The sequence below is a fragment of the Xyrauchen texanus genome, chromosome 13 (assembly GCF_025860055.1).
Source record: "Xyrauchen texanus isolate HMW12.3.18 chromosome 13, RBS_HiC_50CHRs, whole genome shotgun sequence".
Taxonomy (NCBI): domain Eukaryota; kingdom Metazoa; phylum Chordata; class Actinopteri; order Cypriniformes; family Catostomidae; genus Xyrauchen; species Xyrauchen texanus.
Window position 1 is genome coordinate 28,405,931 of NC_068288.1, and position 15,722 is coordinate 28,421,652.

General features: G+C 36.4%; 1 protein-coding gene across 4 annotated transcripts; it reads right to left on the bottom strand.

Annotated features, from left to right (window-relative positions):
• Positions 1-4,994: 4,994 nt before the first annotated feature.
• Positions 4,995-14,080, bottom strand: mier1a (mesoderm induction early response 1a, transcriptional regulator). Of its 4 annotated transcripts, none has more exons than XM_052140798.1 (13): positions 14,054-14,080; positions 13,580-13,607; positions 12,774-12,919; positions 11,863-11,997; positions 11,635-11,764; positions 10,887-10,939; positions 8,609-8,681; positions 8,320-8,471; positions 8,140-8,221; positions 7,569-7,663; positions 7,173-7,300; positions 6,925-7,055; positions 4,995-6,765 (listed from the first exon to the last, which is right to left on the bottom strand). In XM_052140798.1, the coding sequence occupies exons 1-13, from the start codon at positions 14,060-14,062 to the stop codon at positions 6,494-6,496; spliced, it is 1,434 nt and encodes a 477-aa protein (XP_051996758.1). In that variant the 5' UTR covers positions 14,063-14,080; the 3' UTR covers positions 4,995-6,493. The 4 variants fall into 4 exon arrangements, with proteins under 4 accessions (XP_051996758.1, XP_051996759.1, XP_051996757.1 ...); XM_052140799.1 differs by having other exon boundaries at positions 7,173-7,219; positions 12,774-12,922; positions 14,054-14,073; XM_052140797.1 differs by having other exon boundaries at positions 12,774-12,922; positions 14,054-14,073.
• Positions 14,081-15,722: the final 1,642 nt, after the last annotated feature.

Below are 15,722 nucleotides of genomic sequence, written 5' to 3' on the forward strand. Positions count from 1 at the left end.
GGTACAATATTAGTACAATGTTGGGTTGTCGTTTGCTGTCCAATGTGGAAAATGGGATCACCGCTTTGACATAGCTCAAGTTAATAAAATTCAGCTCTCCTCCACAAGCAGATATGGCCTACAGGGAACCAACAATCATCTGGCACCCTAGTTCCTATCTTCTTTGCCAAACCTGTTTATCATTCTCTGTAGCAGCTTTGGTTTCTTTGCCATTATGGCTCGGGAACAACAGTGTGAGGTCTTTCAAAAGCATTTTAATCTTGTTATCCTTGTATGAAAGATGAATTTCTTCCCAATCTCTAATCGCTGCTCTATCCAGATATGAAAAGGAGATTTTCACCAGTACAGTTATTTCCTTCATCTTTCGTAGCTCTATTTCAGCATGGCAGATGACATTTAGCACTCTCTCCTACTGGGTGAACATCCAATAATTTGCTAAATAATGTGCCAAAGGGAGCTGGGTGTGCCTGTGTCATCTGTCTGGGTGATGGGGGACAGAGTATTTGCTAAATTACTAATTACTGCAAAAACAAAATAAAAAAAGCATTATTGTACCAAGGAGTACATTGTTCACAAATAAATAAGGATCCAGAGAAAGGGCACTGGAAGCATGAAGGCAATACCAATTAGGATGGGGAAATAAGGGGTAGTGTCTGGGATTAAAACCCAGTGTGGTGGCTCAGCATTCTTAATAATGCAGGTTTGTATTGTTTTAAAACGTTTCTTCTAGTTCAGTGGTTCCCAACACTGCACATCATGTATATCTCCCTTATCTGACACACACAATTCAGATCATAGAGTCTCCACTAACGAGTTGATGAGTTGAATCAGGTGTGATTGATTAGGGAGATATCCAAAATGTGTAGTCTTGGGGGGCCTCCAGAAACAGGGTTGGGAACCACAGTTCTAGATGATTGGTTCCCAACTGGTGGGTTGCTCAAACTACACATACAAGTTCATTTGGAATGAGAATAAACATGAATTGTTTTGAGTGTGATTGTATGCACACCGACATGCTGATAACTACCAAAAATCAGTTTACGCAAGAAATCCACGTTTAAAATCAGCAGATTTTTCTCCGCATTTGACATCAACAGACATCTCACATGGCCAGAATTTTTACTAAAACTGTGGGTGGTCTGTGGCCATGCCATCTGAGGCTGAGACTATCAAAATGTAAACAGGCATGTGCACAACACTTAGCACATTGGATAATCTGTAAAAACACCGGTAAAGATTGGGGTACTGTTGCTAAAATCTACCTGTGCCGATCTTTTTTTTTTTGTTTGTTTGTTTAAACCGTAAATGATCCTGCCCTGATAAACTAAATCATTTAAAGACCACACAGTGTTGACTTATTAAGCATAATCAGTGTAAGAAAGTGTATGTAAACATGCTCATTGAGCTTGTTTATATGCACACCAATTTGCTGATAACTTCCAAAAATCTGCTTATTTAAAAATTCAGACAGCAAGAAAACCATGTTTACATGAGATTTTTTTATTTAAATAAAAGACTTCCATACATTGGACAAGCCCGTAAGAATGCCTGTAATGATGTTTACATGCAACGCAAAATCAGGGTAATAGGCAAAAATCTACCTCTGTCAATCGGTTTATTCTAAAGGCGTTTATGACTTTTCACCAATAAAGGAAAGCTGTTTAATGTGTTTACATGGCCATGCACACTGTCCTCTTATTAAGCATAATCAGTGTTAGAATGTGCATGTAAATGTGCTCATTGTCTTTTTGTGCACTGAATTATGGACCCTTATTACATGTGGATGTAAAATGATAACGTTTGCTCTAACAGAAACAAATACACTATTATGCTTTTATAGTTTACGAAGATAAGATAATTAGAGAGCGGTGGATTACAGCAGTCAGAAGAGAGAAAGAGGCCAGATGTTCTGACACTCCAGGGTAATATAATACAAAGTATAATGTCATAAATTTACACTAAAAAATAAAAAGATTGCAAATATAAAAAAAGATTGCTGGAGTTATACTGCTGTGGCAGAAATGTGTCTTCACAGTCTGTGAAAAGGGTCCACTGGCTGCTAACAGGGTTGGGAGCAGGGCTGGACTGGCAATCTGGCATACCGGGCATTTTCCCGGTGGGCCAACACACTTTGGGGCCGATCAGGGGCAGACTGGTCAGCGGGAGAACCGAGCGGGCCGGTGGGTTGGCCACGAAACGTGCCGAATGGGCTGCGATAAGCAAAAACGAGCCACCGCGTTTTGCAGAACGGACCACACAACACCGCCGCGATATGCAGAAAAGGACAGCGAACGTCAACTAACATGAATTTTCTTCATTATCTTCATTATAAAATATCATTGGCCTGGAAACACTATTTAACAATTGAAATAGTAACTGTAGTGGAATACAGTTACTAATATTTAGTATTTTAAATATGTAATCCCATTACATATATTCTGTTACTCCCCAAACCTGGCTGCTAATGGAATTAAACCATCAAACTTTTGAGATTTAGAAACTAAAAAAAAATTTGTAAAATTTCCTATTACGCTAATGTCATGTTAATTAAAAAGTCTATATTAATTTATTATAAAAATTAATGATTTTTTTGTTTATTTAATGTCAAATCTAGACAGGCCTTTTTCCAGATCTCTGAGGGTGCTTCTGAATATTTTGGGGGTGCTCTAGTAGTTAAAGTGAAGACACAATAATGTGCCAACGTTATTTAATTTAGGGTGCTTTAACGCCCGTTTTAGGGTGCCTAGCACCCTCAAGGCACCATAGAACTGGGCCTGAATCTAGACCATGTAGCAAAATCAGTTGAGAATGACTTCTCTATTCTAAATCACGTCTTTTATTTCTGCTCATCCGTGCTTCACATTTCAGACCTGTGGTGGCTATCCTGTTTTATTCTCTCTTTTGTTACAAATTATACCCTTCCAGTGTGAGTGCAGCCAGCAGTCGAGGGATCTCCAACAACAAGTGCTCCCCAGAGAGCATCAGACAGACACCTCTGTTGAGCAAAGCTGCATTGCTTTTGTGAAGCCAAATGGTACATTTTGCGTTTAGTATTCTGGGAACATTTTAGCCATGGTCTGTACTTACAGCACATTCATGTTTCGCATCTGGTCTACTCTAGATATACTGAGACTGAGGCTCAAAGTAAATCTGAGGCTCAACTTGATAATACATTAGTTTTCCTGTGTGGCTTATAGAAGATATTAGCTCAGAGAAAAATGTAAAAAGTAAGAAGAGGTGAATAAAAGTTCATTCAAAATGAGAGAAAACATTATTTCTTCCTATATTCTTGGGTTAACGTAGTCAATGTACTTTAAAAAATTAAAAAATGGAAGAAAGAGTCTTTTGTAGTAAATAAAATTAGCCAAGCTATTCAAAGACATAAATAATGAGTGTGTTTACTTGAACACCATCCCACTGATCACTACCAAATATCAGCTTATTCAAAAAATCTGACAATGCAAGTAAACAGTGTTTACATGAGAGACTTAAAATCACTTTTCAAGATTATTCTCTGCTTTTGACATCAAAACATAAACAGGCATGCGCAAACACTTGCACATGTTGGATAAGCTGGTAAGAACAAAGGTAAAGGTGTTAACATGCACCACGAAATGGGCAAAAACTGGTTTGTTTAAAATATTTGATCTAACACTGATAACATTATATTTGACCTTATACGATTTAAGCATACTTGGTGTTAGATGTAAACACACTCAGTAAATCAGCTAGCAGTGGTGAACACGTATGTGTCATTATCAGTGTCACGAATGCTATTTGGTGTCAGTAAGTGATATCAACCTTGAAACACCACTTTTGATGCAGCAAATACGTGCAAGCTCAAAAGAGATTTGAGAGCTACAGCGGAAGGCTAGATTTTGAGTGACTAAAGACCTGAATTTTAGTCTCATACACAATGCTAGAAAAGTCTTTAAATATAGCTCGAGATGAATGGTGAACCTTTGTTGTGATTGTGATTCATTAAAAGCAAGCTGTTGTAGGGAGAAAGTTAATAATAATAATAATATAAAAATTATAATAATCTATCATATTTAAAATAATCTTAAGAGATCCTGAGGCCCCCTAGTGGGTCCCGACCCTGGTTGAGAACCACTGTGCTAAATGACAAGTAATCAATTGTGCAGTACTTGGTACTTATATTTTGTTCTTGTTTAGTGAAGAGCAACACTATCTGCTGCTCAACTGTATAAATAGATGCCACAATCAAACAAAAAGACCAGAGACCAAATGACCCCTTCTATAATCTCTAAAACAAAGTCAGTCAGACCTGTGACAGACAGGAGCAGCTACAAATTCTCTAAAATAAAAACTGCTTAAAGGAATATTCCAGGTTCAATACAAGTTAAGCTCAATCAGCAGCAAAATGGACGAGTCTAAATTATTTTTTGTGGTAATCAACATTATGCCATAAATGCTGTAGATTGAGTTTAACTTGAACTTGGAATATTCCTTTAAAAGAATAGTTTTCCTAAAAATGGAAATTCCCTCATCCCATATGTTTATGACTTTCTGTCTTCTACAGAAAACCAAGATCTTAAGAAGTTTCAGCTCTGTAGGTCTATTCAGTGCAAGTGAATGGAAGCCAGAACTTTGATGCTAAAAAAAGCATGTTTATCACCTAAACCTATCACAGCACTTCTGAAGACATGGATTTAACTCCTGGGGTCATGGTGATTACGTTTGTGCTCTCTTTATATGCTTTTTAAACTTAAAGTTCTGGCCAACATTCACTTGCATTGTAGGGAGGAAATATGTTTCTAAAAATCTTTGTTCTGCAGAAGATAGTAAGTCATAAACATCTGGGAGAGCATAAGGGTAAATAAATGAGAGAATTTTCATTTTTGGTTAAACTATACCTTTAAGAGCTTTCTTCATCATATAACGCACTCAGCTAAAGAGATGTAGTGCGGTGACAAAAATCTTTATCTGGTAGACATATATTTTAGTAATAAAAGACAAAATATGAATCTGAGTAAATCGACTGGTTTTAATACACGAGTAGTTCACTAATTTAAACCGATTTCTTTTTTTCTTTACATACACGACTACCTGTAAAGAGTTGTTTCTATACTTTCCAGAGCCAAGGCAGACATGGATTACAAACGTGAACCGCCAATTTGAATTATGGAGAATGTAGTTTAGTTTCCGCTGGCATTTCTAACAGAACTGAGGTCGTACAAAAAAACTTCAAAAATATCCTTAAGGATGGGTGGACATTCTCACAGTAAGTAAAACGGAGGAAAACAATAAATAGCACCATTCAGTCGGCTGCCTTTTTAATTCAACACTACTCACTCCAGTCTATACAATTATACTCTGTATACTGGCCTCATGCATCACCAATATCTGATTAAAAAAAATAAATAGCTATCAATTACAAAAATAAGACAGTATTTCATATAAAGAGGAAATATCTTCTGAAAAAATCTTTTCAGCCAGTGTTAAAATATCACTTTGGTCAAAGTGGAAATTCAGAAATGAAAAGGATGGAATGTTACAAAGTATCACTTACAGGGGTGTAGATTGGGGGGTCTACACCCTATTATTTATACCATGATCAATGCATCCCCCCCAATGTTCAAGTCAAATCTACACCCTTGGTCACATAACCTTTTTCCAATAGTTATCGCCAAAATGTTGTCAGCAAGAACAAAGTTTTGCACACCTTATGATAAAAGTTTCACAATAACATTCAGTCAGTTGTCAGATACCAGATGTTGCTTTCATACTGGCTTTCAACCTACCTAAAATAAGCACAATAACATTGATCACGTTCACCTATATTCATAAATAATGCTACAGAGAATACAGCGGTTGAGCCTTCCATAATATCAACTAAATGTGGCAGTTATGTGAGAGGACATACAGTAGCCCCAAAACTCTTTCTTCCATGAAACACAAAAGGAGATGTTAGACAGCCTCAGTCCCTTTTCACGTTCACTGCATGGACAAAAAGATGCAATAAAAGTTAATGGTGACAGACTAACATTCTGATAAACATTTTACTGATCTCCATTTGTGTTCCATGGAAGTAGTCATATGGGTTTGAAACAACATGAGTAAACGATGACAGCATTTTCAGTTTTGGGTGAACTATGCTTTAAGTCACTCACAAATGTCTGAATATCACTGCATTAAATTCAAATATCAAAACAAGTGGCAACTGCAAACAAACGCTTGACCTTTTCCCAGAACTTTCCAAAGAACTTTCCATTTTAAGTTAAATGCTACTAGGTTTGATATTTATTTGTAAAATGCAAAGACATTCATACATTTTTAAGTGTGGATTATGAGTCCAAATGCTTTTTGCACATGTGCTTCATTTGCATCCCTGAAATTGAGACACACCTCTCAGCTATCTTCACACTGAAACAGAGTACATGTTGATCTGTTTTAAACGCTCATGCGAGGTCAGGGGTTACATGGTTGCACTTTGCTTTTCCAGTCTTTTCTCTGGGCTTTTTCTAGTGAGTCAGACTGTTGCTATTTCACTGTGTGGGAGAGATCCTTCCCTGTTGGCATCTGTGTCAGTTCTAAGCCTCTTCAGCGGTTTTTCAGAGTGTTTATCCTCCTCTCTCTGTTTGACTGTAAAGTCTATGACTTCTATGCTAGGGCTGATGGCATCAGGGTTAGGATTGGAGGGTGTGTTTGAGCTGGAAATATCTGGACACATGGTAGAGCCATTCGTCTGTGATATCTCATCTTCACAGAGAAGGGGCTTTTGTGTTGAATGACTCCCTACACCTGTCAAAAATGACAAACATTATAGTTTTAATGACATGATATCAAATAAATGAAAAAATAAAAAAACCTTGCAAAAAGCAAATCATTTCTGGGTGAACATTGGTGTCTTATACTGTTGTTGCCGCCGAGTGTTACAGTGATTGTATGCAAAGGACTGACCATTCTGAGTGTTTGTGACACTTTCGGCCTCTGATGGGTGTTTACTGTTGGTAGAGGTCGAGGGCAGAGGAGAGGCAGATCCACTGGACTCAGAGCTCTCCTTCTCATCCAGAAGACGCTCCATATAATCCCTGTAATGCCAAACAAACACATCAAATTGCATCCGATTCTTTATATACACATAGTTTAATGAGAGGGCTCCGACTGGTGACCTTTAATGTGCCACACGGTATTGACGGCTGACTTACGATACTCCAGGACAAAGGCTGTGTTTTCTTTTCCCAATCTTGGTTTGCTGTGCAAAGAAATCATAACGCTCAGATTTCTTCCACATGTAATAAAAGGCCACACATTCCCCTACAGATCTAGTTCTCACCTGGAAAAGTTTAATTAAGTAATAATTACCTAAGTGAATTAAATAAATATATATATATATATATATATATATATATATATATATATATATAAAATATATATATATAAAAATCTGTTCATATATATATATATAAAAAAGAACAACAGCAAAGTTCACCAAGTGATTAATCTAAAAGTAAATCATTCCTTAGTTAAACTCGAAATCTTGTGTAGCCATCATACTCAATGCTAGTTTTGGAACAAGGTACAGTATTTGACTGAACACTAACCTTATTTGCTTGAATGGAGCTGAAATCTTTCCCATAAGCTTTGAGTCCTTGTTCAAAACCTCTACACTCTTCTTCCGTCCACGCTGACATCTCCTCTGAGAGCGAAAAGAGAGATTTTAGTTAAGGTGATACATTCATACAATCCTGACTGATATGCTGCAAGCTTCTTTATCACAAGCGCAGATGCATTTTGCACATGAGCTGGGAGGACTTTAAACTCCCAAAATAACATTCTGAAAGACACTACTTGACAGAAGTCAAGGATGTGAGAAGAATATGCTGTTGTTGGAAACTTCATGAAGAAGCCAATCTACTTTCATAAAACTGGTTGGCATCTGCAAACCGCCTACAGATAGGATAATGAACTATAAATACTTGCGGGAATAAATTATTTTTTTTTTTAGATAATTATTAATAAATTGTAATGTTCACTAAACATTGGTGTCTTATCATGCTGCTGCTGTTAAATAAAAACAACCTACTCTATGCACTATAACGATTTTACCATGGTAAAAACACTGTAACACAGCCTCTACTGACTTTTGGCTTTGTTACACACACAAATACTCACCTTTGGCTGCCTTCACGTTAAATTTCAATCTTCTTAAAGCTTCTTGTGCATTGAAATTGCACTTCACCAATTCAAAAAGAGCCTGAAAATTGAAACAAAGAAATTGCCATAATGTGACAAAATGTCAAAAATGTCTTGGGAGCAAGATCTAAACAAATGTGACATTGGATGTTGACCTGCCTGTTCATTGTCTTTGACGTGAGATCCTTCAGGAATGGCATGGACACCAGTCTCTTCTCCAGTGCGTTTAGAGGCCTCGGCTAAAAACTCCACCACCCTTTCCTCTGGAAGTAACTCCGGATTCCACAAAAGCTGATCATCATTCTCATACGCTACATTTGTAGGAGACATGTGGATGATGAAAAGCTTGGATGTATATTATGTTTTAAGTATATTGCATACATTAAATTACATGTAAAAAATTTGATGAACTTCACAAACAAGCTACATAAGAATATAATGCGGTCACCTTTTTCATTGTCCTTATATGTGCACAGTCCAACAGGAGTCTCTGCTTGATACATTGAACCAACCATGATCTCCTGTAAATGACAGAAGACAATCAATCCAAATGTCATTTCCTTAAAGGAATATTCAGGGTTCAATACAAGTTAAGCTCAATTGACAGCATTTGTGGCATAATGTTGATTACCACAAAAATTCTCAACTTATCCCTCCTTTAAAAATTAAAAAAAAAAAAAGCACAAATCATGGTTACAGTGAGGCACTTACAATGGAAGTGAATGTGGCCAATTTTTATGCAGAAATGTGAAGCTTATAATGTTATAAAAAGCACTTCTGTTAAAACAAATGTATTATTTTAGTTTTTTTTTTTTTTATCCCATTTTCTCCCAATTTGGAAAGCCCAATACTCACTAATTTGTAGGTCCTCCTGGTTGCCCGGTTACTCACCTCAATATGGGTGGCGGAGGACGAGTCTCAGTTGCCTCCGCTTCCGAGACAGTCAATCTTATCTTACCACATAGCTTGTTGTGCATGATACCGCGTAGACTCACAGCATGGGAGGCTCATGCTACTCTCCGCGATCCATGCACTACTCACCACGCACCCCATTGAGAGCGAGAACCCTTAAATCGCAATCACGAGGTTACCTCATGTGACTACCCTCCCTAACAACTGGGCTAATTTGGTTGCTTCGGAGACCTGGCTGGAGTCACTCAGCATGCCCTGGATTCGAACTCGCGACTCCAGGGGTGGTAATCAGCATCAATACTCGCTGAGCTACACAGGCCCCTTTATTTGAGCTTGTGTAATTTAACAATTTAATTTAAATTGTTTAAATCATAGAAATCTAGACGCAGATACCTTATTAGCAGCTGTACCTATGGGCCACGATACGCCAGTGCGTCCGCCATATTGGAAAGTTCAAGAGCCATCAGTCAACACATGAAAGTAAATTGACAGATAGGGACTTTTTTGGGGCAGTGGTGGCTCAGCGGTTAAGGCTCTGGGTTACTGATCAGAAGGTCGTGGGTTCAAGCCCCAACACCACCAAGACACCACTGTTGGGCCCTTGAGCAAGGCCCTTGAACCTATCTGCTCCAGGGGCGCCGTATCATGGCTGACCCTGCACTCTGACCCCAGCTTAGCTGGGATATGTGAAAAATAAATAATTTCACCATGTATATGCAGAAATGTATGTATAATGTGTGACAATTGGTCAAATTAAATTAAATTAAATTAAATTAAATTAAAATTAAAATTAAATTAAATTAAAAGTCTAGAGTCTTTTCCAGCAAACTCTCAGATTATCTGATTTTCCAAAAAAACATTGAGAAATATTTGAGATTATATAACAATTCCTAACTTCACTTCTAAAAGAGGGTTGTTGGGTTTTTTTCGTAGCAAACAGCAAAGAAAGTCCTCTTCAAATGAATATATCATGGCAAACGTACTGAAAAGTAGCACCCAGTCTCAATTAAATACATGATGAAATTTTTCCACACAAAAGCAGTTTATGCAGCAGTCTGAGGCTTCTTCTCCAATCACCTGCATTCAAACAGCTGTCCTTATTGACTGTTCCAAGATGGCGCTGTGTTTGAAATATCCGGTCCAGCCAAATAAGGCATCTACATATGTATATCTACAGTTTAAACAAATTTTCAGTTTAGGGTTTGCTGACATTACATGGGCATGGCAACGAAGTTGTAAAACGGGCTAAAACTTTACACAAAAAAGGTTAGTTAGTGATTTTATCACACTAAAATCATGTATACACGCATACTGTTTATGTCTTGTGGCTATATTTTTGAAACAGCGAGTATTTTAATGCTCAAAAATTGCCCCCCATTCATTTCGAAAGTGCCAAGTGCCTCACCGTAAAAAAAACCGAAATGATCCACAATCCTTTTTCACAATTTCATTACATGACGTTTCAAACTTATGGCCTTCCTTAGTCTCAGTGCTTCACTGTAACCCTGAGTTTTGAATTTTTTTAAAGAAAAGAAGGGGCAAGTCAGAATTTATTTTTGTGGTAATCATGCAACAAATGCTGCTGATTGAGCTAAACTTCTATTGAACCCGGAATATTCTTTTGAAAACAACTGTAAACGTCATAATTCTCCAAAGTATGTGGTAATGGACAGCGTTTTCTAAATGCTCCTTTTTGGTGGAGAAAAAGTATTTTCTAGTGTGGATAAGAGGTGTAAACCTAGCAAAGGTAATGAGTTTTCAAATGAAAACCTATTACTGTGGACGTGGCCTAAAATCTACAATTACAATAATACCTTCTTCCAGTGTTCAGATGGAATATACTCTTCATCTTCAGATTCTTCATTACCTATAAAATGCAAAGCGAGTCATATGGAACCCAATCTATCTTGCACAAATCATAAAGTCAGAGTCTCTGCAGACTCTGAATATAGATCACCATCTGCTGGTTCTATATGGTACTAGGCGTTTACTATGGAGGAAAAAAAAACAGGTGCAAGTGTATACATGTTGGATCTCCTTTAAACTAACATATAAAAGTTAAGTGCATCACCAGTTACCACACAATTCAATTAATTGTGATGTATAACAATATTATAAGTGTCAAACACAGAGTTTGCTTCACATTTTCCAGTACGCCACCTCATAGATGCGGCGGCTCTGGCCGCTCAGAGTAATTAACTTTTCATAGCTTCACAGTTAAATTTAACTGTAAGAAATAACTCAAATGCACACATAAATAAATAAAATCCTCTAGACAAGATTATAAAATATTGAAGCAATGTATGAGAAAAGGAAATCTGATTAAATCAGTGCAGCCCTAATATATAATATACCAGTTAAAATATCAACTATGGCAATTACTCAGCAAATTGAAACTACAATATAAGTATTTTTATAAGTTTGTTATGCAAATTAAGTGATATTGTTTTAAAATGTGATATATATCTAGCCTAATACAGGATAGGTCAAATACTGCAGCACTACAACACAGCAATTAATTTCTTGCATAATGTGCAGTAAGTTTTTTTTTTTTTATCAAACCTTCCAAGTAGTTGCATGGTTGAGAGCAGATGAGTTGAGCTGTGCTGTGAGATCTGCTGCAGGATGGAGTCTCATCACCAGATGACTGCATTTTCTCATCATGGTCTGAAAGTTCCCGCCTCCCCTGCTCCTGACAGATGTGAGGATTCACAAAGTATAGTTACACCAACTAAAACAAGCATCTATATTGGTGAAAGACTCATGCTTGTTTTTCAGATAAATGTTTACTTTGAGTTTACTATGACTGCTGCAGGTATTCTCTGAGGAATCTTCCTCTTCAACATCTCCATGCTCTTCATCAGGAGAGCCACCAGTGCTGTATCCATACAACTTCAGAAGCTCATGGATGGGCATCTCACCCTCCTGCAAAACAAAAAAAAATCTGTAAAACGATGCATTTGGATCTCTCAAAGTTAGTGGAGCATTTCTCAAACTGGGAGCTTGTCTAAAATAGCCAGGGAGTCTGCAAGAACATTCTTGAATTGTTAACAAAAGTCTAACTTACAACTATGGCAAGCAATATTGAGCTAAAGCAGTATTGGCGATACACTAAAATTGTTGATTTATTTTTATTTTTACACCAACCACTGTTGACTTTACATCATACCGGCAAGTATAATTGCATTCAATTCTTGCAAGTTTCCGAACAAGCTCTGTTTTTACCCCTTTTCACCAAAATGGTCCTTGTTCTTATGCCGGAGCTCAGCCAGGCAATTTACACTCTCAAATCTGTGATTTCATTTGTAGAATGATAAAGGCCAAATTCAAGTTAGTTTATCTGTGCGCATCCATGCCATTCAGTAATTTCCTGCTCTTAAATTACTCCTGATTAATGAAAAATACTCATGATTATTCATAGTATTTTTACATGTTCATTGCACACGGTACCAGCTAATTAAGATAAAGTTTTGAAAAAGTTCACATCGACAAAGCTTATGAAGTTTGGATTACTTTGATAGTATTTACATGTGATGAGTAGCAATTGTTGGTGCACGGAAATAATTTTCACAGCTCTTAATGTCAGCATTTAAATGATCTGAAATTATGCTTACAGTAGAAGTTGTATCAGTTTGGGTCCTTGGTCTAAAAAAGTTTGAGAAGCTCTTTAGTAAATTAATTTGAGAACAGGTGGATCATACCCGTGCGAGGTCATCAATTTCAGCACTGACGTCGGTCTCTCCCTCAAGTTTCTCCTCTTCCTCCAGAGTCTGCTCATCATCAAAGTCATGTACGAGCATATCTGCTGAAGGATCAAAGTCCCCATCCTCATCCTGGACCCCTGTAACTTCTCAACATAGAAAGAACCAGGATTTAAGACTGTTATTTGGTGGTAAATACAAATAGTTGTGCAGCCATGACAGTTATACTTTAACTGTAGTACTAATGTAAAGACTAGCAAAAGTCTGGACACACTTGACCAAAATGTTGGTCATAATCTTGTTCTGACCTTCAGAAGGCATCAGCATAAAAGCTTTAAATTCGTTTTGTTCTGTACATAAAAATAAATTGTTCCTACTTGTGAATTTCTTTGCAAGGAGTTTAATAGTGACTAAATTGGGCAAAGTAAAGTGAAGTTAAAAAGTAGCCAACAATTGCAGCATACACGGGAAGTGTTTAAAAAAACAAAACAAAAAAAGAACATCATGAAGTTGGTTGAGAGAATTCTATTGGAAGGGCATCGATTATAAAGTTTAAATAAGAAATATAATTTTTTTTAAAAATTACAAATATAAATAGATATTTTTTTTTTTAGTGTTTTGATTTGTTATTACCCTTTTATGGCCACTACATAATTATCATTCTCCCATTTTTTTTATTTTTATTATGTTTTATTTATATTCAAAAACGAGTAGGCGTGTCCAACTTTTAACTCTTACTATAAAATGTGAGGAGCCTATGTCTATTTTGCAACTCTTTCTAAAATACTAAAAAATTAAATGTTTACCTCCTGCGCCTGGGCCACTTAGGGAGGGCTGAAATAATAATAAAAAAAAGAATGATTAGCTTTAGAAACAAAGCAATATGTCAAACTTTCAGAACATAAACAGCATAAGGACAAGGTTGATATTATGACCTGATTATTAATTATCATCTACAGTTAGAGCCAAATCTGCTAACCAATATATTATCGAGTTTAAAATTATTCAAATGAAAATAAAAAATACCAAGAAGCACAGTTAATATCAGATAAATCTGTGTGGTAATAGACATTAATTTGGCGCTCAGGCAACAAGTTAGCTGCTATCTGCTAACATTCAAATTGGGCGCGCTAACCTGCTTGCTCATTATTCAGAGTTAAATGTTTAAATACGGGTCATCGTGAAAACATTTAAAATTTACTGAGAAAGTTACATTTATTTAAATGATGCGCTGGCTGCTTAAGTGCGTTATTTGCCGTAAACTGTAACGTTTCTCTCACCTCCGCCATAGTTGCTTGAATCTCTGTGAAGCTAGCTATATTAAGTGTATTAAATTCTCAACTCTGAAGATGAGCTTCACTATTTTTGAGTGCTCTGCAAAATAAAAGTCCTGTCACTCATCATGCACTGGGAAGGTGCTAAACAATATAAATATGACAGATTGAGCTTTCCGGCGCAAATCTTTTTTATATATTTGAATTTTTTTGTGATTTACTGCAAATGTATAACATTTTACTTTTTTTTTTAATATTACCCTGGAATAAAAAAAAAAAAAAACTACTTCCCACATTTGCGATGACGATTCTAAGAGAGTGAACTTCTCTGTTCTCACTGACGTACTCCAACACTCCCGGGTTCTTCCTTCTTTTTTGAAAAGTGATGGAAATATAATAGTGCTGTTTTTGTTTTGATATTGGAGTAAATGAATAAGCAAAAATCACCAACCTTATTCCTGGGGTCTTCATGTGGAAATGGATATACGATTAACTTCCGCCGGAAGACGTTCTGTAGCACTTGCTAATGTATTTTATTTATTTAATTATTTAATTGTATTGCTTTAATCAGTATAACATGACAGTCAAACCAACTGAAAGCATACTAAATAAACAAAGAAACAAAAATACTTTTATTTGACAATAAACAGAATACAAAGGGCTATAAATCATACAATATACATTACAATGTATAACATTAAGATTCAAAAAGGATATTCAAGGCTTTAGAAAATTAAATACACTTTAGCGCTTTGAAATTAACATTTATGAATACAAAAATCCACAAATCAACAATAAATGTATATATAATATACCATGCTTTGTTCAATTTTACTATAAAAATAAAACACCCTTTTCCCTTAACTGCATATCAATACCCGTATTCATCTTAATAATATATTCTAAATCACACCAGAACATTGTCTAGATACAGTCAAAAAAGAGGTGTAGCCTACAATGCTTTCAATTTCAATGTTACAAAAAAGCACATTTAAGCATTCGCTAATGTAGGCAGCGGTCATTAAGGGCCGTTTTCAGCTGGCATTAGGATGTCATCCGATGACAAGTGATCAGCACTATATACAGTTGTAAAACCTTTGGTGATATGATCACACACACAAAAAAAAACATACCTGTAGTCATAAACGCATTTGAAACGCTGTAAACACCATCCGGGTTGAAGAGGAGTGCCATACTTATCTGTCAAACAACCGCTGCTCTAAATCAAGAGTTTAAACGGTTTATAACTCTGGTGACACATGACTTTAAAAAGGAAATAACTGTCCGAAAATGCCTTACATATAGGCCTACATGTACGAGAGTTTTACGGATCCTCTTCACATGAAGATATTCATGTGCACTTACAGTGGATGAAATTTGAGCTGTACCTGGTGCATCATTTTTCCATGCTTTGTCTTTTGTGACATTTTTCTGGTTTATTAATTTATGATGTAATGATATATGCCACCAGAAAGTGCTCACAGGGGAAGCATTTGTGTGACCAACAGCAATGTGTCTCATCTGACCACATGTGATCGGATCACCAGAGATACATCTTATTACTGTGATGTGCATTCATTACCAATTATAGTTCAAGAATCCAGTACATGGACTTTTCAATGGAAATAATACAAATAAATAAAGGCAAACTTCGCATACATAATATATAACTCCA